General features: G+C 41.1%; 1 protein-coding gene across 7 annotated transcripts in view; it reads left to right on the top strand.

The window, feature by feature from the left end:
* The window catches only part of obscnb (obscurin, cytoskeletal calmodulin and titin-interacting RhoGEF b), a 487,178-nt gene that overhangs the window by 24,400 nt on the left and 436,720 nt on the right, over positions 1-26,058 (top strand). For all 7 annotated transcript variants that reach the window (XM_063044498.1, XM_063044500.1, XM_063044497.1 and 4 more), the window contains exons 4-7: positions 9,773-10,078; positions 11,377-11,634; positions 15,289-15,564; positions 20,692-20,967. In XM_063044498.1, the coding sequence (XP_062900568.1) occupies positions 9,773-10,078; positions 11,377-11,634; positions 15,289-15,564; positions 20,692-20,967 (1,116 nt within the window). The remainder of the gene's footprint in view (positions 1-9,772; positions 10,079-11,376; positions 11,635-15,288; positions 15,565-20,691; positions 20,968-26,058) is intronic.

Here is a 26,058-nt window from a genome sequence, read left to right as displayed (position 1 = left end):
TCCTCCAGTGCCAGCTTGATGTTTGCCATTGGTGGAATGTACACTACAACCAGATTGATGGTGGAAATCATCCTGAGCAGATAGATTAGACAACACTTGACGGACAGCTGTTACAGTTTGGGGGAGCAGTGCTGAGATAAAATCACCACGTCTGTGCATCATGCTGAGTTAATCATGAAACAAATGCTGCTACCTCTGCCTTTAACTTAGTTGACATGGACTAGGTAGGCCAAAAGGCCTGTTTCTGCACTGTACTTATCTATGACTCTATGATGCTACTGACCATGCAGTAGAAGGTAAAACCCTTGGGCTGGAGCGTATGTCCGGAGTGCTGGGGGTGAGCCGTGTCTCTGTGAGGCAGCGTACCCAACAGTTCCTGATGTCTCTTTTGTACTGCAATCTTGCTATGAGGTTTTCAATTTCATTTTTGAGAGAGTGAGCATTAGTCAGGAGGGTGATGGTGGGAGTGGGTGTGGCCTTAAGACTCTGTGCTTCCCCAGCAGCAGGTGTGAAGATGTAAGGTCTATTGTTAAAGGCTTTTCCCATGCGGCTTTTCTTAAAAATGGGACCATTGTTTTCTAGTGGGCCCCAGCTATGCCTGCCTTTCCATTGGCTATGTAGAACAGTCCATGTTTCAAGCCTTACCTGGTATTGCTCCCCAACTCTACCCTCTGCTGTACTGATGACTACATTGGGGTTGCTTCAGCAACTTTGCCTGTAACTTCCATCTTGTCCCTAAATTCACTTGGTCTAATCTGACACCTCCCTCCCCTTTCTCGATCTCACTGTCTCGATCTCTGGGGACAGACTGTCAACTGACATCTTTTATAATTCCTCCTGATTCCCATGGTTTTCTTGACTATGCCTCTTCCTAACCTGTCTCTTCTAAACATACTATTCCATTTTCTCAGTTCCTTTGTCTCTCCCTTATCTGTTCTCAAGACACAGCTTTCCTTTCCTTTTTTAAAAAATTTTATTTTTATTTGGATAAGGTATTCACAAGTAATACACAAACTTTTTTTCACATGTATAACCTTTTCCATTTTTTATATGAGTAAATCTGTATTAACTTGTACATTCACAAGTGCACGTTGAGATAACATAGAAAATAATTAGGCACTCAAATAGTTGTTTATGTGCAATTGTAATTCCACTCTATTAAACTAAATAATGATAATAGTTGTTATAAAATATTAATAATAGTGGTTGAATACTAATTTCCATGTATCTCTTCTGGTCCGAAATTTCCCCAAATCTTTTCCTTTACTTGTGTTAATTTCACATTTTCCAAAAAAAAGAACAGTGCACATTTGAGCCAAGGGTGCTTACGTTAACACTATTACTATGTTGGTGAGACAAATAGTACAGCTTTTCTTTCCAGGACAACAGATGTCCTACTCCTTCAAAGAACAGTGTTTACCTTCCTCCTCCATTAATGTTGCCCTCACCTGCACCTCCTCCATTTCTCGAACATCCATGCTCACCCCATCTTCCCACTGCCTCAATAGTGATAGAATTCTTTTGTCCTTACCTAATACCCCATGAGCCTCTGCATCCAATACATCACTCTCTGCATCTTCTGCCAACTCCAAAGGGATCCTACCAGCAAACATATCTTTACCTCCCCCCCCCCCCCAACTCTTCACTTTCCACAGGGATTTCACCCTCGGTGATCCCTTTGTCCATTCAACCCTCCCCACTAATCTCCTTCTTGACACTTCTCCCTGCAAGCAGCCAAAGTGTTACACCTGCCCATTCTCCTGCCTCACCTCCATTCAGGGCCCCAAATAGTGCTACCAGTAGAGGCAACATTTCACCTGCAAATCTGTTAGGGTGTTCGGTGCTGCTAATGCAGCCTCCTCTGCATTAATGAGACTCACTGCAAATCGGTGGACTGATTCATCGTGGACCGATTCATCGAGCACCTCTGCTCTATCTACCAAAAGCAGAATTTCCTGGTGGCTAAACTTTGTAATTTTAATTCCCATTCCCGTTCCAACCTGTTGGTCCATGGCCTTCTCTTGTGCCACAATGAAGCTACCTCCTGGGTGGAGGATCAACACCTTATATTCTGTCAGGGTGCCCTCCAATTTGATGCCATGAATATCGGTTTCTCCTTCCTTGAAAAGATTTTTCCTTCCCCCAACCCCTCTTCTATTCTCCCACACTACTTCTTGACTGCCTGTAACCTCTCTCCCTGGGTCCCCTCCTCCTTTCCTTTCTCCTATGGTCCACTCTACTCCCTTATCAGATTCCTTCCTTTCTCGCCCTCTCTAATCAACTGTATATTGGATGGTGCCTGACCATAAGATCATAAGATATAGGAGCAGAATTAGGCTATTTGGCCCATCGAGTCTGCTCCACCATCTCATCATGGCTGATCCATTTCCCTCTCAATCCCAATTTCCTGCCTCCTCCTGTGTCCCTTCATGCCCTGACTAATCAAGAATCTATTAACCTCTGCCTTAAGTGTACCAAATGACTTTGATTCCACAGCTGTTTGTGGCAACATATTCCACAGATTCACCACTCTCTGGCTAAAGAAATTTCTCCTCATCACCGTTCTAAGTGGGTGTCCCTCTATTCTGAGGCTGTGTCCTCTAGTCTCAGACTTCACCACCATAGGAAACCTCATTTCCACATTCACACTATCGCCTTACAACATTCAGAAGGTTTTAATGAGATCCCCCCTCATTTTTCTGAATTCCAGTGATTAAGCCCAGAGCCATCAAACACTCCTCATATCATAAACCTTTCCATCTTGGAATCATTTTCATGAGCCACCTTTGAACCCTCGCCAGTGTCAGCAAATCCTTTCTTAGATAAGGGCCCCAAAACGGCTCATGATACTCCAAGTGAGGCTTCGCCAGTGCTTTATAAAGCCTCAACATTACATCCTTGCTTCTATATTTTTGTCCTCTTGAAATGAATGCTATTATTCCATTGACCTTCCTCACCACAGACTCAACCTGAAAATTAACCTTTAGACAATCCTGCACAAGGACTCCCAAATCCCTTTGTGCCTCAGATTTTTGTATTTTCTGTCCATTTAGAAAATAGTTAACCCTGTTATTTCTTCTACCAAAGTGCATGACCATACACTTCCAGACACTGTTTCTCATCTGTCACTTCTTTGCCCATTCTCCTAATCTGTCTAAGTCTCTCTACTTCCTGAACACTACCTGCCCCTCTACCTATCTTTGCATCGTCCGCAAACTTGGCCACAAAGCCATTAATTCTGTCGTCCAAATCATTGACATATAATGTAAAAAGAAACGGTCCCAACACAGACTCCTGTGGAACACCACTAGTCACAGGTAGCCAACCAAAAAGAGCTCCCTTTATTCCCACTCTTTGCCTCCTGCCAATCTGCCACTGTTTTATCTGTGCTAGTATTTTTCCTGTTACACCATATACTCTTAACTTGTTGAGCAGCTTTGTGTGGTACCTTGTCAAAGACTTTCTGAAAATCCAAGTACACAACATCCACCAATTTGTCTTTGTCTATCCTGCTTGTTATTTCTTCAAAGAGTTCCAACAGATTTGTTAGGCAAGATTTTCTCTTGAGGAAAATATGCTGACTATGACCTATTATGTGCCTCCAAGTACCCTGAGACCTCATCCTTGATAATCGACCCCAACGTCTTCCCAATCACTGAGGCCAGACTAACTGGCCTATGATTTCCTTTTTTCTGCCTCTCTCCCTTAAAGAGTGGAGTGACATTTCTATCAGGGTGACCTGCCGGGTTCCTGCAGTATTTTGTGCGTGTAACAATGTTTTCTGTTCTCAGCTTATCTGGTATCTCAATTATTTCCAGCAAAATTTAAGAGATTTCAGCTAGGGCCTCAGATATCTGATTCCTTGCTTCCTATAGCAACCTGGGATCTATCTCATCCAATCCTGACTTATCCACTTTTCAGCCTGAATCAAGAATCATCTCTTTATTTACAGAGAACTGCAATAGACTTTCACCTATTCCTTGACTGAATTCTCATAATACAGAATCTGTTTCCTTTGTGAATACGGATGAAAAACATTTTTCTAGAACCTCACTTACATCTACTGGCTCCATGCACACATCCACTCTGATTTTCCTTTTTAAAGACCTCTCTGAAATTTTACTACTCTTGACAGACCCTCCCCCATTAATTGTTGTCTGTCGCATACTTTTCTTCTCTTTCTCCAACTTTTAGTGGCCGTCACATCTAGGGGTTCCTTATAGTTGTCATCCTTGGCTTTACTGTTGACAAGAGCATGATGGTTTTGGATTCTTTCTACTGTGCAAATGGTGACATAGTGCAAGTAGATACTCCCAATTTACCTTTGCCAAGTCCTCCCTTATGTTAATGAAATTGGCCACTGCCAATGTTCCCTCTAAAGTGTGTGCATGTGTGCGTCCACACATCTTTTGCTATTAGTGCACAAACGAACTTGAACTGTGCAAAAGAGGTCGTCACCCTCTACCTTGTTGGCATGTTAAGTATATTTCTCAGTCATACACAATTACATTTCCTTTTCCAGTTTCTGATGCAGATGGTGCTGACAACGTGGGGTTTGCGATGATTTGTCTGCAGATTTTAGAACTGGCTTATTTATACTGTTTTTATTGAAGAAATTATTCAGTGCGCACATGTCACTGGGCAAAAAATTGTACAGTACAAGATTTTTGCGCACACTGGTCATTATAAATTAGAGGGAATATTGGCCACCACCCTTCCTTTCTCCACCAGTTTAAGACCTTAATTACTGATCCATCCCTATCCTTTTCCATGATAACTTTAAAGTTGATTAAATTGGTTTATTATTATTGTTGTGTGGGACCGTGTCAAAGGCCTTCTGAAAATCCAAGTACACAACATCAACTGATTCTCCTTGCTTGTCTATCCTGCTTGTTATTTCTTCAAAGAATTCCAATAAATTTGTCAGGCAAGATTTTCCCTTGAGGAACCCATGCTGACTATGGCCTATTTTATCATATGCCTCCAAGTACCCTGAGACCTCATCCTTAATAATTGACTGTAACATCTTCCCAACTACTGAGGGCAGACTAACAGGCCCATAGTTTCTTTTCTTCTGCCTCTCTTCCTTCTTGAAGAGTGGAATGACATGCAATTTTCCATTCTTCGAGAATAATTCCGGAGTCTAGTGATTCTTGAACGATCGTTACTAATGCTTCCACGATCTTTTTAGATACCTCCTTCAGAACCCTAGGGTGTATACCACCTGGTCCAGGTGATTTATCTACCTTCAGACCTTTCAGTTTCCCAAGCACCGTCTATGTAATTATGGTAACTTTACACACTTCATGACCCTTGACACCTGTAACTTTCACCATATGATGGCCGTACCTCTGGCACTGAGTCAGCCCTGTGGCTCAGAAGGGTAGGGAACTGAAGAGGATGGCAGCAATAATAGAAGACTCTATAGTCAGGGTGACAGATAGGCGAATCTCGGGATGCGAAAAGGAAACATGGATGGTAGTTTGCCTCAGGTGCTAGTGTCCCCAGTGTTTCTGTATGCATCCACAATGTCCTGAAAAAGGAGGTGAGCAATCAGAAGTCGTGGTAGATATTGGTATAAATGACATAGGTAGAAAAAGGGAGGAAGTCCTGAAAAAAGAATACGGGGATTTAGGAAGGAAGCTGAGAAGCAAGACCTCAAAGGTAGTAATCTTGGGATTGCTGCCTGTGTCACGCAGCAGTGAGGATGCGAATAGAAGGAGGTGGCAGATAAATGTGTGGCTGAAGAATTGGAGCAGGGGGCAGGGATTCAAATTTTTGGCTAACTGGGACCTCTTCTGGGGTAGGTGGGATCTGTGCAAAAGGGACTGGTCACATTTGAATCTGAGAAGGACCAGTATGCTTACAGGCAGGTTTACTAGAGCTGTTGGGAGTGGTTTAAACTAATATGGCAGGAGGATGGGATCAAGTATGAGAGAGCTGAGGATGAGCCAGCAGGTTTACAAGTAGGTGATGGGTGTAACATGAATGTAAGGAAGGTGAGGCCAATGATTGGGTACAAATGCAGACAGAGCCAAGAGTTACATTGTACCACAAAGGTAAAATTCAAAAGGGCGAAGAATGCAGGACAAAAGATGCTGTATTTAAATGCTCGTAGCATTTGGAATAGGGTGGACGAACTCATGGTGCAATTAGAGATTGGTCGGTATGACGTTGTGGGCATCACTGAGTCGTGGCTGAAAGAAGGCCATAGTTGGGAGCTTAACATCAAAGGACAGGCAGGGAGGCAGAGGCTGTGGTCTGGCTGTGTTGGTAAGAAATGGAAATGCATCTTCAGAAAGAGGTGACATAGGGTCGGAGAATGTTGAATCTTTGAGATTGGAGTTAAGAAACTGCAAAGTTTAAAATAAAACCATTTTGGGAATCATATATAGTCCTCCAAATAGTAGCCAAGATGTGGGGTTGAGATTGAAAAGGGAGCTGGAAAAGGCATGTAACCAGGGTAATGACACAATTGTAATCAGGGAATTCAATATGTAAGGAGATTTTGAAAATTGGGTTGGTGTTGGATCATGAGAGAGGGAATTTGTTGACTGTATATGAGATGGCTTTTTCAAGCAATGTGCTTGAGTCTACTTGGGGAAAGGCTAGCTTAGAATGGGTGTTTAATAACCCAGATCTTATTAGGGAGCTTAATGTAAAGGTTGGGGGTGTTGTGGGTAGTGTGGAGGGTTGTCAAAGGTTACAGCGGGACATCGATAAGATGTAGAACTGGGCTGAGAAGTGGCAGAAGGACTTCAACGCAGATAAGTGTGAAGTGGTTCATTTTGGAAGGTCAAATTTGAAGACAGAATATAATATAAATGGTAAGACTCTTGGCAGTGTGGAGGATCAGTGGGATCTTGGGGTCCATGTTGATAGGACACTCAAAGCTGCTGCGCAGGTTGACAGTGTTGTTAAGAAGGTGTATGGTGTGTTGGCATTCATTAACTCTGGGATTGAGTTCAAGAGCTGTGAGGTAATGTTACAGCTGTATAAGACCTTAGTCAGACCCCACTTCGAGTACTGTGTCCAGTTCTGGTTACCTCACTACAGGAAGGATGTGGGTACTATAGAGAGAGTGCAGAGGGGTTTTACAAGGATGTTGCCTGGATTGGAGAGTGCACTTTATGAGAATAGGTTGAGTGTACTTGGCTTTTTCTCCTTGGAGTAATGGAAGATGAAAGGTGACCTAATAGAGGTGTACAAGATGATGAGGGGCATTGATTGTGTAGAAAGCCAGACGCTTTTTCCCAGGGCTGAAATGGCTAACACAAGGGGGCATAGTTTTAAGGTGCTTGGAAGTAGGTACCGAGGGGCTGTCAGGGGTAAGTTTTTCACACAGAGAGTGGTGGTGCATGGAATGCACTGGAGGTGGTGGAATTGGATACAATAGGGTCTTTTAAGGGCCTCTTTGACAGGTACATGGAGTTTAGAAAAATAGAGGGCTATGCACTAGGGAAATTCTAGGCAGTCTCTAGAATAGGTTACCGAGACTCATCCCACCGAGATGCAGTACAGAGCGTCATAGGAAGTCATTCCTGCCTGTGGCCATTAAACTTTACAACTCCTCCCTCGGAGGGTCATACACCCTAAGCCAATAGGCTGGTTCTGGAGTTATTTCATAATTTACTGGCATAATTTACATATTACTATTTAACTATTTATGGTTGTATTACTATTTATTATTTATGGTGCAACTGTAACAAAAACCAATTTCCCCCGGGATCAATAAAGTATGACTATGACATGGTCGGCACAACATTATGGGCTGAAGGGCCTGTAATGTGCTGTAAATTTCTATGTTCTTTGGTAGGTGAAGGGGTAGGTAGTGCTGAGGAAGCAATGCAATTGCAGCAGGACTTTGACAAATTGGAAGAATGGGCAAAAAAGTGGCAGATGGAATACAGTGTTGGGAAATGTATGATAATGCATTTTGGTAAAAGAAACAATAGTGCGGACTATTATCTAAATGGGGAGAAGGTTCAAACATCACAGGTGTAGAGGGACTTTGGAATCCTCTTGCAAGACTCCCAGAAGGTCAATTTACAGTTTGAATCTGTGGTAAGGAAGGCAAATGCAATGTTGGCATTTAATTCCAAGGGGAATAGAATATAAAAGCAAAGAGATAATGCTGAGCCTTTTGTAAGGCACTAGTTAGGCCACATGGGGTATTGTCAACAATTTTGGGCCCCATATATCAGAAAGGATGTATTGTCCTTGGAGAGAGTACAGAGGAGGTTCACGAGGATGATTCCGGGAATGAAGGGGTTAACATATGGGCCTGTACTCTTTGGAATTTAGAAGAATGTGGGGGGAGATCTCATTGAAATCTCCCAAATGTTGAAAGGACTAGATAGGGTGGATGTGGAGAGGATGTTTCCTGTGGCGGGGTATCCATAACTGGAGGGCACAGCCTCAAAATTGAGAGGTGATCTTTTAGAACAGAGGTAAGGAGGAAGTTTTTTAGCGAGGAGTAGTGAATCTGTGGAATGGTATGCCACAGACTGCAGTGGAGGCCAAGTCTGTGGGTATATTTAAGGCAGAAGTTGATCATTTATTGATCGTTCAGGGCATCAAAGGAGATAGTGAGAAGGCAGGTCTATGGAGTTGAGTGGGATCCAGGATCAGCCATGATGGAATGATGGAGCAGACTTGATGGGCTGAATAGCCTAATTCTACTACTATACCTTATGGTCTTATAGTGTCGTCCACAATGAACAGTGACACTAAATACTTATTCAGTTTGTCCACCATTTTGTTGTCCCCTACTACTACCTTTGTAGCATCATTTTCCAGCGGTCCAATATCTACGCTTGCCTCTCTTTTACACTTTATGTATCTGATGAAACTTTTGGTATCCTCTTTACTATTATTGGCTAGCTTACTTTGGTATTCAATCTTTAACCATATAACAATTACAGCACGGAAACAAGCCATCTCGGCCCTTCCCGTCCATGCCGAACGCTTACTCTCACCTAGTTCCACCGACCTGCACTCAGCCCATAACCCTCCATTCCTTTCCTGTCCATATAGCTATCCAATTTAACTTTAAATTACAACATCGAACCTGCCTCAACCACTTCTGCTGGAAGCTTGTTTCACACAGCTGCCACTCTCTGAGTAAAGAAGTTTCCCCTCATGTTACCCCTAAACTTTTGCCCTTTAACTCTCAACTCATGTCCTCTTGTTTGAATCTCCCCCACTCTCAATGGAAAAAGCCTATCCACGTCAACTCTATCTATCCCCTTCATAATTTTAAATACCTCTATCAAGTCTCCCCTCAACCTCCTACGCTCCAAAGAATAAAGACCCAGCTTGTTCAACCTTTCTCTGTAACTTAGGTGATGAAACCCAGGTAACATTCTAGTAAATCTTCTCTGTACTCTCTCTATTTTGTTGACATCCTTCCTATAGTTTTGTTGCCTTAATGACTTTTTAATTTGCCTTCTGTTGATTTTTAAAAACTTCGTAATCCTTCCACTAATTTTTGCTTTATTATATGCCCTCTCTTTGGCTTTTATATTGGTTTTGACTTCTCTTGTTAGCCACGGTTATGTCATCTTTCGTTTTGAATATTTCTTCCTCTTTGAGATATGTACAGTGCCTATAAAAGGTATTCATCCTGCTTGGAAGTTTTAATGTTTTATTGTTTTACAACATTGAACTGCAATGGATTTAATTTGGCTTTTTTTTTTCACTGATCAACAGAAAAAAGACTCTTTTGTATCTAAGTGAAAACAGATAATAATATTTGTGTATTTTTTCCCAGCTCCCCGGAAAGTTCCACCACATCCCCCAGTCAACCCTGTGGTCAAAGAAAAGACAGCAACATCGGTTACTTTGGCCTGGTCACTGCCTGTAGATGTGCCACCTACCCCCGTGACTGGATACATAGTCCAAAGAAAAAAAATAGGAAGCAATACCTGGACACAATGCCACACTTCAGAAAGGATAGAGGCACAAGAGTTTACAGTGAGTGCCTTGCAAGAACGAGCTACTTATCAGTTCAGAATTAGTGCTGTTAACAACTTTACTCAGAGTGAATACTTAGAAGTCCCAGGAACATTTTATATTGGTGAGTGTCATCTTTCTTTTTCTTCAAGCATATTCTCCATTAATGTTGCTTTATTCCTATTTTCTTTCATTCACAAATGAGGTATAATTTTAACAGATTTATGGAAAAATTACAACACAGAAGTTGCTATTTAATTCACACTGTGCTGGATGGTCTCTCCAGAAAGGACTGCAATATTTTCCTTTCAATCACTAATTCAGTTCCCTTTTTGACATTACAGTTAGACCACACTTTAAACATTGTGTACAGGAAGGATATAGTAGCAACAGAGAATGCAGAAGAGATTCACTGAAATGTAGCTGGAATGGAGGGCCGTAGTTATAAGGAGAGTTTAGATAGTTATGTTTTATTCTCATTGGAATATAAGAGGCTGAGGGGTGGGTTACCTTATAATTCACAAGGATGGATAGTAGGATAGATAGGAACTTCTGCCCAAGGCAGGGTCTAGAAGCAGGGGGGCACAAGTTTAAGGTTAGAGGGTAGAAATTTGAGTACAATCTGAATTTAAGAGCAAGTTTTTCACACCAAGGGAGTTGCATAGCTAGAGTGAGGTGCCAGAGGAAGTGGCAGAGGCTGATACAATCACAGCACTTAAAAGGAATTTTGACAAGTATTTAGATAATTTAGAGCGTTATGGTCTTGTGCGGTTGAAATGAGGTTAGTGTAGATGGGCATCAGGGTCAGCATGTACGATGTGGGTCAGACTGCCTGCTCCTGTGCGGTACATTTCTCTTTGATGCTATGATCATGAATGTATCAGGACTCAGCAAATCAGGTAGCATCTATGAACGGGAATAAACAGTCAATGTTTTGAGCCAAGACCCTTTATCAGCACTCTGTTATAATACATTGGGCCATCAACTAACTAATCCTCTAATTACACTGATTCTTTGGTCTGACTGATGCATGTCTTTTTTTTTTCTCAATAATGCTTGGCCTTTTCAGCTATAAAGACTGGGGCACACATGCCTATTATATCCAGTTCCCAACAGGTGACAGAATGTGTGTATAAAAAAAAAATCCTGAAGTGTTTGTATTTGGCCTATTGCTACACAAACATTTAAGATCTACAAAATCAAGTATGGAGGATGTCAGTAAACATCATTTCATTTTAACTTGATAATTCACCAATAAACTGAGACAAACTGGACCCAGGAAACATTTCAAGTCATACAGTAAATGATATGGAAATGTAGATTATAAAATCAATAGTATCTTAGTCTTTTAGATTCTCAGTAAAATGAATGTAAAGTAGCTTGGATGTCATGGCTAACAACCAATTGTATTTTTTCTGTCAGAACCCAGAGTTTCCATTGAAAAACCATTGCAAAATGTTGAAGTTTCAGCTGGTGAAGATGCTACTTTCATTATTGAGCTATCCTCTGTTGCTCCTGGAACGTGGTTCATGAATGAAAAAGTTGTCCAAGACTGTGAGAATTATATAATACGGAGTACTAAAAATATACATACGTTAATTGTCAAAGGAGTGGGCGATGAAGCTGATGTGAAGTTTGTATCTGGCAACGCTGAAAGCACTGCTAAGTTAAGAGTGAAAGGTATTGTACGAAATAGTCCAGATTTATTTATCACATGTACATTGAAACATAGTGAAGTGCATTGTTTGCGTTAACAACCAACACACCCAAGACAAGCCCCTTTTCCATTCTGACACCCACCTATTTTTAAATGGTTGCCACTGATTTGAGTTTCTAATTAAATTCCTCAATTACTTGTCAAAAATGTTATTTTCTTAATACATCTTCATTTTAATATAAGAGTGGAGGATGTTTTCTCAAGTGCTTTACTTGGCTGTTGATAACTTCCTTGCACTAGGCTGTGATATGCTGTTATACTTAAACTTCTGTGAATACACAAGATATTCTGAATGGTAACAGTAGGATATAGTACCATAATAATACAGGTTGACCACCGATTTCTTGGCATCCTTGGTTCCTGAGCCTTGCTGGATTAAGACAATAATAAGAACACAATAATAATGACAAAAATGGACTGTAAAAGCTTAAAAAGGATTATTAATTAAACAAAAATTAAATGTAAATTTATTTATTCCTGTGCTTACAAAGAACGTTGCTTCTCAGTTATCTTTTTAAACATTTTATCCAGGTGTAGTTGTTCCATGTGTTTTGATCTCTCCCTGTGTAATATTTCTTGCATCCAATAAAAATTCATTAGATCTTGTTCCATCATGAAGGTATGTTTCTCTAACCCTTTGATTAAATCACCCAACAACTCAATTAACTTGTCAATAGTAAATCTTTCCGTTTACTCTGTTTCATCATCATTGTTGGGCATGTGGCCAAGTGGTTAAGGCATTCGTCTAGTTATCTCAAGGTCGCTAGTTTGAGCCTCAGCTGTGGCAGCGTGTTTGTGTCCTTGAGCAAGGCACTTAACCACACATTGCTCTAGTCTGTGCGAGGAGTGGCGCCCCACACAGACTTCCAATCTGCGCCTTGTACGGCATGAAAATGCCCGACGCAGGCCTCTCATGGTCTGAGTTGACGTTGAAGGACCTCCCCTCCCCATCATCATTGCTACCATCTTCATCACGTGCGGTGTTTTTATCAGCATTCAGAACACAGTCTATCATTTCCGAGTCTGTAAGGTGATGCACAACAGGTGTTTCGTTCTCAACAATCATCCACTCACGTCCACTTCCTTCATTAAGATTACTTGCTATATCTTTGAAAGCAGGTCCTGTAATACTTTATGCATGTGCAAGCAAATAATGGACGACTACTTTCTCCTTTGGTACACAACATCCTATCAAATCATCGTCAAGTTTTTCTTCAGGCACATTATCAAACATTAAGGCAGGCCACAACTTATGCCTGCTATTCTTTAATGTTGAAGGTTCTACTTTCTCATACTTTTTATTACAAATTGGTATAAATTGCACATTGCATATTTAAATGGAGATGTAACGTGAAAGATTTTTACTCCTCATGTATGTGAAGGATGTAAGTAATAAAGTCAGTTCAATTCAATTCATTTCCTCGAGCAATGAACCAAAGAATATTATTCATGTTAAATTCTTCAATAAATGTCTGTACAATTACCAGCATTCACCTCATCTAACAGATGTTTCGAGAAAAGTGGGCAATACTCGGCCTCGTAATTTCATCCGAATTAAAAGAGGTGCCAAACTATCAGTTTCCAGAAAATCGGTGGTCAACCTGTCCTTTAAGAATGCACCCTTGGCAGACCAGAATCCATATCAAGTGTTGAGAAACTTTCTATGTCCAACAAACATTGTACATAGAAATTTCAGTGAATTTCTCTTCTTGTTTTCCTAGTTATAATTATAAAATAATAATCTTTTGCAACCAGTTGTTTAATTGGAAAATATACTTACCCTACTCTCACTATTAAAATCTTCACAGTTTCAAAAGCTTCTTAAATTTACTCTAGGCCATCCTTACTGCATAAGAAGCAGTTCCAATATCTTAAACCCTCCTCATCCCCAGTGAAGCTACATTTAACAGTGTTTAATGCTTTTGTGTCCTTACTTTGATAGAATGCTCAAGTATATATTTGGTATTTAATTTGTGGTTAAATCTCCCAGTGCAGCTAAACTTACTATTCTTTATCGGAGAGCATTGTCAGCTTATAAGAAAATATTGTTTGATATCAACAGGGGATAGATTGGAGCATGACAAGTTCTAAATTAGAATAAGAAATACTTCCTTTATAAATCTAGAAGCTGTATTGTTCTGTCAGTAACAAAAATGTATGTTTAGAAAAAAAATCATTGTAAGATTATTTGTTCTATCAGAAGATACAGCTCAGTTTTTCACTGAGGTTTCTGACTGAACTGCAAAAGTCACCTAGGCAAAAAATAGCAAGCAGATTAAATTAGTCAGAAAGTTTCATTTTCAAAATTTTAATCAGCACCACACATGGAAGGTCACCAGTATAACCCTAGAAAGTGTTAGGATTTATGAATGTGTTAACAATGGCATTAAACTGCATCTCTTCTCTATATTAAACATGTAAACAATGCAAGAAATTTGTTGTTAAATATGAATGTTGAACTTAAAAGTTGGTGTTTAAATGCCAGTTAAGGTAAGGCTTAGGTAGTTCAATGTTTCTGAGCCAGTTCTCTGGAAAGGTGGATAATTTGGTCCTATTCTGATTTCGTGGGCTCGGAGGGCCAATTCCAGCTAACGAGGACTGTGGACACTTCCACAAATGGGTATATTACGAGGTGGTGTTCTTCTTCCTGCACTGGATGAACTGGGCTTGTACTCGTTGGAATTTAGAAGATTGAGGGGGGATCTGATTGAAATGTATAAGATCCTAAAGGGATTGGACAGGCTAGATGCAGGAAGATTGTTCCCGATGTTGGGGAAGTCCAGAACGAGGGGTCACAGTTTGAGGATAGAGGGGAAGCCTTTTAGGACCGAGATTAGGAAAAACTTCTTCACACAGAGAGTGGTGAATCTGTGGAATTCTCTGCCACAGCAAACTGTTGAGGCCAGTTCATTGGCTATGTTTAAGAGGGAGTTAGATATGGCCCTTGTGGCTACAGGGGTCAGGGGGTATGGAGGGAAGGCTGGGGCGGGGTTCTGAGTTGGATGATCAGCCATGATCATAATAAATGGCGGTGCAGGCTCGAAGGGCCGAATGGCCTACTCCTGCACCTATTTTCTATGTTTCTATGTTTAATATGGCCAAAATTAAGATGTAGTGTTCCTGAGTGTTCGGCTTCATAATAGTGCAGGACACCATAGATGGAAAGATGGAACTGGAAGTGAGATGGCGAATCAAAGTTGCAGGCAGCAGGAAGCTCAGGTTTATTTCTGTGAACTGAATGCAGATACTCCATATGTAATCATCCAGTCTGCATTTTGGTATCTCCAAACTATATTCTGAGCATTAAATTAGTACATCAGTTTGGAAGAAGTGTGAGTGAATTACTGCTTCATCAGGAAGAAGTGCTTGGATCTCTGGAGTGCAGGAAGGGAAGAGGCAGGTGTTGCTTCTCTCACTTGACAGATGAATTATGGTAGAGGTGGACAATATTTGGTAAGCAAGGGGGTTAAAGATTTATGAGGGGTAGATACAGTAGGTAGGGGTTAGGTAGATGTCTTATTTAATGACATGTTCAAAGTCTTCTGTTTCTAATTGATATATTTATATCTTCATATGTCTTAAAGCATGAATTATAATAGAAATATGTTTGTTTTCAGATGCAGCTGTCAGATTCATAAACAAACCAAAAACTCCATCTGAAGTTACAGTAGTAGCCTCAGAATGTTTGGAATTGTCTTGTGAGGTGTCACCAGCTAATGCTGTGGTCATATGGAGAAAGGATCAAAAAGAGGTTAAGCCGGACCAGAGGATAAGCATCATCTCTCAGGGAACACAACGCAAACTTGTCATCAAAAAAGTGCAGCAGAACGACCAAGGAAACTACACCTGCACGTCTAATGATGACAGTCTAACATTCCAAGTTAAGATCAAAGGTAAGAATAAGTTTGCTTATTGCTTTAAATATAACAGGTTGATGTATTAAGTTACAAAGCAGATAACAACTGGCTCTGCCAAGTTTAAGTCTCAGAAATGAAGCTTCTACTTGGACCCTTGATCATCAGTTCTCAGATGTGAAAAATTAAATTTAGTATTTTGTCTTCCTTCCTCTTTGCTCTTGTTACGAACGGTAACATTTTAGAAACGAACCAGCAGCAAGAGATTTCACACTGAGTCGGGTTTTAATGTTAAAACCACTATCTTTATTAGTAATTACTTATAATACAGTAACTTAACCAAGATAAACAAATGTTAACAGTGTTATGTGTAGATATGTGTGTAGATATAGCTCCTAAACTATATTGAGCTTTGGGGAACAAGGCTTAGAGTCTTGAGATAGTAAAGTAGGAAAGTTCAGTTCATCCACGGAATAAATAATAGGAGAGAGGTATTTGTAATCCAGGGTGAAACGTAGAGAAAAGATGAGTACGAAGTATTCCACAGATTTCACGATGGTAAAACGAGATAACAGTCACTGTAGATCTTGTCTGCCGTGCCATTCCAAATCCACATAAGAATCATTACTGAAAGTGACCTGTCACAGAGATATCATCTTCAAGTGATTACCACACAACATACCCAGGCAAGGGTTAACACATAAGTGGTCTCCACAGGATATTCCAAACAAAATCCACTCCTTTGGATTATATGAAGTGACAGCCCCACATTCGTTGCGCACTGTGTGCTGATACTTAACCCAATCTTTTGGGCTTTAAAAGAGTTTCAAACCATCGCAGTGACCAGCTGAAGTTTCAGCAGCTGGTCCCCCTTTCTCTCTCTCTCTCTCTCTCTCTCTCTCTCTCTCTCTCTCTCTCGCTCTCTGTATATGAGTTTAAGTTCGCAGCAGCCTGTGACTCGTCGTAGTCCCGCCTCACTTAGGCGCTCTTAAAGTGGCAGTCCACTGTAAACGAAACCTGTGGGTTTGTAACAGCCCTAACATTTTATTACTAATATTAATTACTAATATTGTTCCTTTCATACTTCAACTTTGGTTGTGTGTTTTCCTACAGATCTTCAGCCTTCATTGTGGTTTCTTCTTAAAAATGTTTCTATATAATCATCAGGACATGTAAAACAGTTGTATTCTAATCATATCATGTGTAGGAAGCATACAATGTAAAGTATTCCTGGATTATAACATGTTCCCAATTGAACTTCTAAAAATTCAGTTAGTTAAATAGTTCTACCTCTACAGATAATGCCAGACCAACTGATTCTATTAAAACCAACCTTTTTTGTTTTATCATGCCAGATCGAACCTCCATATAATCTCTTCATTATCTTAAATGTTATTTGGTAAAACATTGGTTAAAAATAGTGGTAAAAGCAGTGGTTCAACTATGCTGTTGCTTTTAAAATTTTACTGGATGACTGGCATTGTATTTAAAATAGAAAATGCTGGAAATATTTGAGGTCAGGCTACATCTGTGGGAAAGAAACTAAGTTATACCTCAGTGGAAAAAGCCTGCTTGCATTTACCCTATCTATACCTCTCATAATCTCTTCATTTTCTTAAATGTTACTTGTTAAAACATTTCTTGATTAACACTGCCGTGCACCTTTTCTTTTGCCATTTTAAAGTTGTTCTTAGTTTCTGGATAATGTATGTCAACAAAGCTGCTTTTATTATCAAAAAAGCAGTAAGGGTAATGGTTAGGCTGTGCTTTTGCTTTTAAAGTTTTACTGATCACTGACATTGTATTTAAGATAAAAATAGAAAGTGCTGAAAACACGAGAGGTCAGGCTGCATCCGTGGGAAGATCTTTTCTTTTCAGATTGAAGACACGTCAGAACTGGGGGAAGACAAAAGAAACTTGTTAACCTGCAGGGAGGGGGGAGGATGGAGGGTGGTCACAGATTGTCATTAGGTAACAAGTGTCAGTAAGTGGTAGTGAAGGGGGTAACTTCATAGTTATGAGTACGGGTAGGTGTTTCTGTGGCTGCAAATGAGACTCCAGGATGGCATGTTTCCTCCCTGGTGCCATTGTCAAAGATCTCTGGAATAGCACATTCCAAAAGGAGAGGTTGAGCAGCCGGAAGTCATGGTGAAATTGGTACCCGCGTATTAGTAAAGCTCTGCAAAGTGAATTTAGGGAGTTCAACAGAAGATTTAATATCACAAATTGATATAGGAATAATAGGGTTCATATTGTTGCTGATATTAATTTCACTAATGTTGATTGGGATTGCCCTGGTGCTAAGGGAGTAATTGGATCAGAATTTTTATGTGTCCAGGAAAGTTTTCTGAAGCAATGGCCCTATTACACATCACCTTGTGTTAGGAAAATGAGGCTGGACAAGTGGTTGATTTGTCAGTGGGGGAGTACTTTGGGACCAGTAACTATAGCTATGGAAAAAGATAGGACTACAGTATAAAGGTTGGTCATAAGTTGGGTGATGGCTAATTTCAATGGCATCAGATAGGAAATCACAAAAGCTGATTGAGAGAGGCTGTTAGCAGTTAAAGGGAAACTCCAGCAAGTGGGAGATTCTTAGAAGTGAAACAGGAGGAGTTTAGTGGCAATGTGGCTGAAGGGGTACAGGTGGAAGTTTCAGGTACTTTCTGTTAAAGTGAAGGGTAAGGTTTTGTCAGTTTTGTAAATTAACTAATGGTAAAACAACACAAGTTGCCATGAAGGGTGATGACAAAATATTTTGTCAAATTTTAAGTATTCCTTTTTAGGAAGTGGTAAATGAACAGAAGTGTTATGGAATATGTGGACCGAAATGAAATGCTTGACTATGAAGTCCCTTCAGCCAATCAAGTCTGCATTAAGCATGGTGACAATCTAACTAACCTCACCTCTGCACATGGTCCTTTTATGTTTATTCTCTGCCTGTTCGTTGTCCTGTCTAAATGCCTCTTAACATTGCTCTCATATCTGCTTCCACGAGCTCTCCTGGCAGTGCACTATAAGAACCCTTGTGTGCATCTATAAAAAATTGCCTTGTCCATCTCCTTTAAACTTTTCCTCGCCTGCTTAAAGCTATGCCTTGTAGTATTTGACATTTCCAGCTTGGGAAAAAGACTATCTGCTCTATCTACGGTAAATCAAAAGCTAATTAATTAATTTAAAGATACAGTGCGGAACAGATCCTTCCGGCCCATCAAGGTATTCCTTGCCCAACAGCTCACTAATTAACCCTAGCCTAATCACAGGACTATTTACAGTGACCAATTAACCTACTAACCAGGACATCTTTGGACAGTGAGGGGAAACCCATGTGCATACAGAAAGAACATAGAAGCTTTCTTACAGAGGACACTGGAATTGGACTCCAGCACCCCCAGCTGAAATAGCTTTGTACTAACCAGTACTGTGGCGCTTCTATCTATCCTGAGCTGTGGGGTCTTCTTAAGATTGCCACCACTGACATCTGGTACAGGTCACAATTTGTTGCTCATCACTGCATTGTGGAGCTTATTCAATCTCCACATTCAAGAAATAATTTAGTTTTCCCAGAAAAGTCGGCAGGTTGGTGCAGGTATTTGAATACTTGCACTTTGAGGGAGTGCTTATGAATACGTCTCCAAGGTGCAAGCGTTCACAGAGATCCTTCACAAAGCGTTATTCCTTCTAGCCAGCAATGCCAGGCTGTAATTTGGAGGGTCTCTGATTCTCTGTTGCATAAAAAATTATACGAGAGGCAGGATTTGTTCTTCACCTATCAATTTATGTCTTTTTGACTCACTAGGAGCACTAAGTGCAAAGTATTGACCAAATGCCAGTGATAAGAAGATCTTCAATAATCATAACTAATATAACTTGGCAAGCTTGACAGTTGATAGTTACAATCATTATGGAACTTCTACAGACAATATTACAGTGACACAATGTTTTAACGTCATTATATAAAGTAGTGGAATAATTTTCAATCCTAAGCTTCACTTAATATTAAGAAGAATTTTGATTAAGAAGAAATTAAAATATTTGAAAGGGCATTGCACCAGAGTCTGCAACCAAGTCTGCAGATGCAACTGAATGGGCATTATATGTTTCTAGGAATACTAATGTGCATCAAAACATTGGGACAAAGTTGGTTTGAAAAGATTAGTTAGGTTGTTGATTGGCATTAAGAACATATCAAATATAAACATGCATACCCAAGGCCACAAGAAAATAGAAGAGTAGGCCATCACGCCCCACAAGTCTATTCCTCCAATCATTTTGGCTGATATATGCTGCCTTAACTCTCCTGTGCGACTTCTCCATCCCCCTGTAATCTTTGGACGATCAAATATTTACCAACCTTCGCTTGAAATATTTCTAATAATCCAGCTTCAACCACCCACAGGGGCAAAGAATTCCAGGGGTTCACCACACTCTGTGAGAAGTAATTTATATGTACCTCAGTTTTACATGATCAGACCCTTGTTGTTGTTTGAGACTCTCCCACTAGTAAAAAGATTCCAACATCTATCCTGTCAAGGTCCCTCAGGATTTTGTATGTTTGAATAAAGTGATTCCTCATTCTTTCTATCATCAAGGACTTCCAGCATTCAAACCATGCTCTCTTCTTGCTACAGGAGCATTAGGCAGGAGGTGCAGGAGCCTTAGGTCCCATACTACCAGGTTCAGGAACAGTTATTATCCTACAACCATCAGGCTCCTGAAGCAGCATGGATAACTTTATTCATGTCAGTAGGGAACTGATTCTACAACCTACAGACTACAGCTTATATTCTTAGTTTTTTTTTATTTGCACAATTTGTCATCTTTTGCACATTGGTTGTCCGAGTTTATGTATTGTTTTTCATAAATTCTGTTGTATTTCACTGTAAATGCCTGTGTGCAAAATTAATCTCAAGGTAATATATGGTAACATATATGTACTTTGATAATAAATTTACTTTGACTTTGGACTGTAGTACACAGCCTTTTGCTTTCTCCTTGTGTTGAATAAGGGAGCTATGTTAGCCGTTTTCCGATCCACCAGTAGCCTTCTGAAGTTATGGTTAATTTGTAGTAATTAATTTGTTCATTATATTTCAAATATTTTCAAGTGATCATAGTCTTATTGAAAAATCCTCTCAACATTTTCATTCTGTTTTATGTCTGCAGAACCAACTACAACTGTCTTGAAAAAGTCCACAACACAAACAGAGTACACGGCAATTGTGGGAGAGAAGGTAGTCCTGGTTTGTGAAGTAGCTCAGAGTACTGTAGAAGGAACATGGTACAGAAAAGGACAGAAAGTAAAGCTGAATAAGGCTGTAAATGCTGAGTCAGAAGGTACTATACGAAGACTGGTCATTCACAATGCAAAATCTGGAGATTCCGGGGCTTATGTATTTAAAACCAAAGAGGATGAGATCACCATCAATGTTGCTGTCAAAGGTAAGATATTTAAAAACACTGTGAAGTTGTAGATGGTAGTAATTTCCATCAGCATTAGTCCATAGTGTCAAATGTGTGCTCCAGCTATTGGCTCATCATAACATCTTCAATTATTACTGTTAAACATTTGATCTAAAAGTCAATAAGAATGTCTCTTCCTCGCAGTTAATGGTTGCAGTGTTAAGAATAGCCGTTCAGGTCCACTCAAGATAATCTTCAAAGATTTGTTTGAGTTTCACAAAAGTGATTTTATAATTGAAGGCCTTATCATATGAAGTGTGTTTGATGGCTCCAGGCCTCTACTCATTGGAATTCAGAAGAATGAGGGGTGACCTTATTGAAGCCTATTAACTGTTGAAAGGCCTCAATAGGCTGTATGTGGAGAGGATGTTTCCAATGGTGGAGGAGTCTAAGACCTGAGGACACAGCCTCAAAATAGAGGGATGTCCTTTTAGAACAGAGATGAGGAAGGATTTCTTTAGTCAGAGAGCGGTGAATCTGTGGAATTTGTTGCCTCTGACAGCAGTGGAGGATATATCATTTGGTATATTTTTAGATTATGAAGACACGCAGTCCTCTTTTTATGGTCATTTAGAAATGCATGCATTAAGAAATGATACAATATTTCCTCTGGTGTGATATCACAAAAGGATACAGGTTGATAGATTCTTGATTAGTCAGGGCATGAATGGATATTCAAAGATTCAAAGGTTTGAAAGGAGTCATAGGTTCATTTTATTGTCAAAGTATGCATGTACAATACAACTCTGATATTTGTCTTCTCCAGATAGCCATGAAATACAGAAAAAACCATGGGTGTCATTGAAAGAAAGGACATCAAACCACCCCCCCCACACGTAAAGGAAAAAGAAACAAAACTCTCAAACCCCAAATCCGCCCCACCTCTTCCTCGCACGAAAACTAACAGATTTCCCACACGGAAAATGACTGTTGGAACATCCAACCCTTTCCCTTGCAAAAAAACAGCATCAATAACATTAAACTCCCAACCCCCCCATTAAAAAAAATCAGCAACAATAGCATCAAACCCCAACCCCTCTCTCATACACAAAAGCTAACAGATTGCCCACATAGAAAAAAGCAACAGAACATCAGATCCCAAATCTCCAACCTCTCCCTCTCACAAAAACTAATATATCGCCCACCCGAAGCCCCATCCTGTCAGTTGGCAACAAGAATGAAAACACAGTATACTGAAGGAGAGCGATATAAACTACAGTCCAATAATCACATAAATCTTAGAATTTCAAAAACGTCCTCCCATTAGAATTGAATTCAGTCCTTCTGTGAAGAGTGACCACCGACCTGCAGCCTTCCGAATGCCGTCAACCCGAGACCTCCATGGAGAATAATTTATGACCACCTCCACATGTGCCTTGATGCTTCAATCTTCCTCAAAGCTTAAGTGCAGTTGATCATGGCCCCATGCCCCGTCTCTGGTCTTCTCCATGAGGCAGCTCCTGGTCCTCTCCGGAGATAGCGACGGAGGAGAGGGAGACAGAGTAGGAGGGCTTTGGCTCAACGGGACTTAGGTGATAATGGGTCGAGGCAAGGTCAGTAACTTGTGAAGAATAGAAACTGGAAGATTGTGCATGAAGCCGGTGTACTGGGTGCCAGGTCAGATGTGGGAAGTCTGGAGACTCCCAGCCTCCCGGACGGTCGTATCTGCGCCAGATGTGTCGAGCTGCAGCTCCTCAGGGACCACGTTAGGGAACTGGAGGTGCAACTTGATGACCTTCGTCTGGTCAGGGAAAGTGAGGAGGTTTTAGAGAGGAGCTACAGGCAGGTAGTCACACCGGGGCCTGGGGAGACAGATAAGTGGGTAGCAGTCAGGAGAGGGAAGGGCAAAGGTCAGATACTAGAGAGTACCACTGTGGCTGTCCCTCTTAACAATAAGTACTCCTTTTTGAGTACTTTTTTTGGGGGGGGGAATAGCCTACCTAGGGGAAGCAACAGTGGCTGTACCTCTGGCACAGAGTCTGGCCCTGTGGCTCAGAAGGGTAGGGAAAGGAAGAGGATGGCAGCAGTGATAGGGGACTTTATAGTTAGGGGGTCAGACAAGTGATTCTGTCGACAGAGGAAAGAAACACGGATGGTAGTTTGCCTCCCAGTTGCCAGGGTCCGGGATGTTTCAGATTGCGTCCACGATATCCTGAAGTGGGAAGCAGAACAGCCAGAGGTCGTGGTACATATTGGTACCAACAACATAGGTTGGAAAAGGGAGGAGGTCCTGAAAACAGACTGCAGGGAGTTAGGAAGGAAGTTGAGAAGCAGGACCTCAAAGCTAGTAATCTTGGTATTACTGCCTGTGCCACATATAGGAATATCTCCTACTATTTGTATTATTGCTATGTTTTGTTTCTATATTTTGAAATTAATAAAAAGATTGATAAAGGAAGGAATAACATGAGGTGGAGGATAAATGTGTAGCTGAGGGATTGGAGCAGGGGGCAGGGATTCAGATTTCTGGATCATTGGGACCTCTTTTGGGACTGGCGTGATCTGTACAAAGCGGACGGGTTGCACTTGAATCCAAGGAGGACCAATATCCTGGCCAGGAGGTTTGCTCAGGCTGTTGGGGAGAATGTAAACTAGAATTTCTGGGGGGTAGGAACCAAACTGAAGAGATGGAAGAAGGGGCAGTTGGCTCACAAATAGAGAAAGCTTGTAGACAGTGCAAGAGGAAGGATAGGCAGGTGATAGAGAAGGTTTGAGATGTGTCTATTTTAATGCAAGGAGTACTATAAACAAAGTGGATGAGCTTAGAGCGTGGATGAGTACTTGGAGTTATGATGTTGTGGTCATTACAGAGACTTGGATGGCTCAGGCGCAGGAATGGTTACTTAGAGTGCCAGCTTTAGATGTTTCAGGAAGGACAGAGAGGGAGGCAAAAGAGATAGGGGCATGGCACTACTGATCAGAGATAGTGTCACGGCTGCAGAAAAGGAGGAAGTCATGGTGGGATTGTCTCTGTGGATGGAAGTTAGGAACAGGAAGGGGTCAATAATACTACTGGGCGTTTTAGATAGACCACCCAATAGTAACAGGTACATCGAGGAGCAGATAGGGAGACAGATTCTGGAAAGGTGTAATAAGAACAGGGTTATCGTGGTGGGAGATTTTAATTTCCCAGATACTGATTGACATCTCCCTAGAGCAAGGGGTTTAGATGGGGTGGAATTTGTTAGGTGTGTTCAGGAAGGTTTCTTGACACAATATGTAGATAAGCCTACAAGGGGAGAGGCTATACTTGATCTGGTATTGGGAAATGAACCTGGTCAGGTGTCAGGTTTCTCAGTGGGAGAGCATTTTGGAGATAGTGATTACAATTCTATCTCCTCTACCATAGCATTGGAGAGGGATAGGAACAGACAAGTTAGGAAAGTGTTTAATTAGAGTAAGGGGAACTGTGAGGCTATCAGGCAGGAACTTGGAAGCATAAATTGGGAACAAATGTTCTCAGAGAAATGTACGGCAGAAATGTGGCAAATGTTCAGGGGATGTTTGCGTGGTGTTCTGCATAGGTACGTTCCAATGAGACAGGGAAAGGATGGTAAGGTATAGGAACCGTGTTGTACAAAGGCTGTTGAAAATCTAGTCAAGAAGAAAAGAAAAGCTTACAAAAGGATCAACAAAACTAGGTAATGATAGAGGTCTGGAAGACTATAAGGCCAGAAGGAAGGAGTTTACAATTGAAATTAGGAGAGCCAGAAGGGGCCATGGGAAGGCCTTGGCGGGCAGGATTAAGGAAAACCCCAAGGCATTCTACAAATATGTGAAGAGGAAGAGGATAAGACGTGAGAGAATAGGACCAATTAAGTGTGACAGTGGAAAAGTGCGTATGGAACTGGAGAAGGTAGCAGAGGTAATTAATGAATACTTTGCTTCAGTATTCACTATGGAAAGGATCTTGGCGATTGTAGGGATGGCTTACAGCGGACTGAAAAGCTTGAGCATGTAGATATTAAGAAAGAGGATATGCTGGAGCTTTTGGAAAGCATCAAGTTGGACAGGTCACCGGGACCGGACAAAATGTACCCCAGGCTATTGTGGGAAGCAAGGGAGGAGATTGCTGAGCCTCTGGTGATGATCTTTGCATCATCAATGGGGACGGGAGAGGTTCCAGAGGATTGCAGGGTTACGGATGTTGTTCCCTTATTCTAGAAAGGGAGTAGAGATAGCCCAGGAAATTATAGGCCAGTGAGTCTTACTTCAGTGGTTGGTAAATTGATGGAGAAGATTCTGAGAAGCAGGATTGATGAACATTTGGGGAGGCATAATATGATTAGGAATAGTCAGCACGGCTTTGTCAAAGGCAGATCATTCCTTATGAGCCTGATTGAAGAAGATGTGTCCAAACTTATTGATGAAGGTAGAGCAGTAGATGTAGTGTATATGGATTTCAGCAAGGCACTTAATAAGGTACGCCATGCAAGGCTTATTGAGAAAATAGTGAGGCATGGGATCCAAGGGGTCATTGCTTTGTAGATCCAGAACTGGGTTGTCCACAGAAGGCAAAGAGTGGTTGTTGATAGGTCATATTCTGTGTGGAGGTCGGTGACCAGTTGTGTGCCTCAGGGATCTGTTCTGGGAGCCTTTCTCTTTGTGATTTTTATAAATGACCCGGATGAGGAAGTAGAGGGATGGGTTAGTAAATTTGCTGATGACACAAAGGTTGCGGGTGTTGTGGATAGTGTGGAGGGCTGTCAGAGGTTACAGCGGGACATTGATAGGATACAAAACTGGGCTGAGAAGTGGCAGATGGAGTTCAACCCAGATAAGTGTGAGGTGGTTCATTTTGGTACGTCAAATCTGATGGCATAATATAGTATTAATGGTAAGACTCTTGGCAGTGTGGAGGATCAGAGGGATCTTGGGGTCCGAGTCCATAGGACATTCAAAGCTGCTGTGCAGGTTGACTCTTTGGTTAAAAAGGCATACGGTGCATTGGCCTTCATCAACCGTGGGATTGAGTTTAGGAGCCGAGAGGTAGTGTTGCAGCTATATAGGACCCTGGTCAGACCCCACTTGGAGTACTGTGTTCAGTTCTGGTCACCTCACTACAGGAAG

Source organism: Mobula hypostoma, chromosome 3, assembly GCF_963921235.1.
Source record: "Mobula hypostoma chromosome 3, sMobHyp1.1, whole genome shotgun sequence".
Taxonomy (NCBI): Eukaryota; Metazoa; Chordata; class Chondrichthyes; order Myliobatiformes; family Myliobatidae; genus Mobula; species Mobula hypostoma.
Note: the sequence above shows the minus strand (reverse complement) of the source record. Positions and strands in the feature narration are given on the sequence as shown.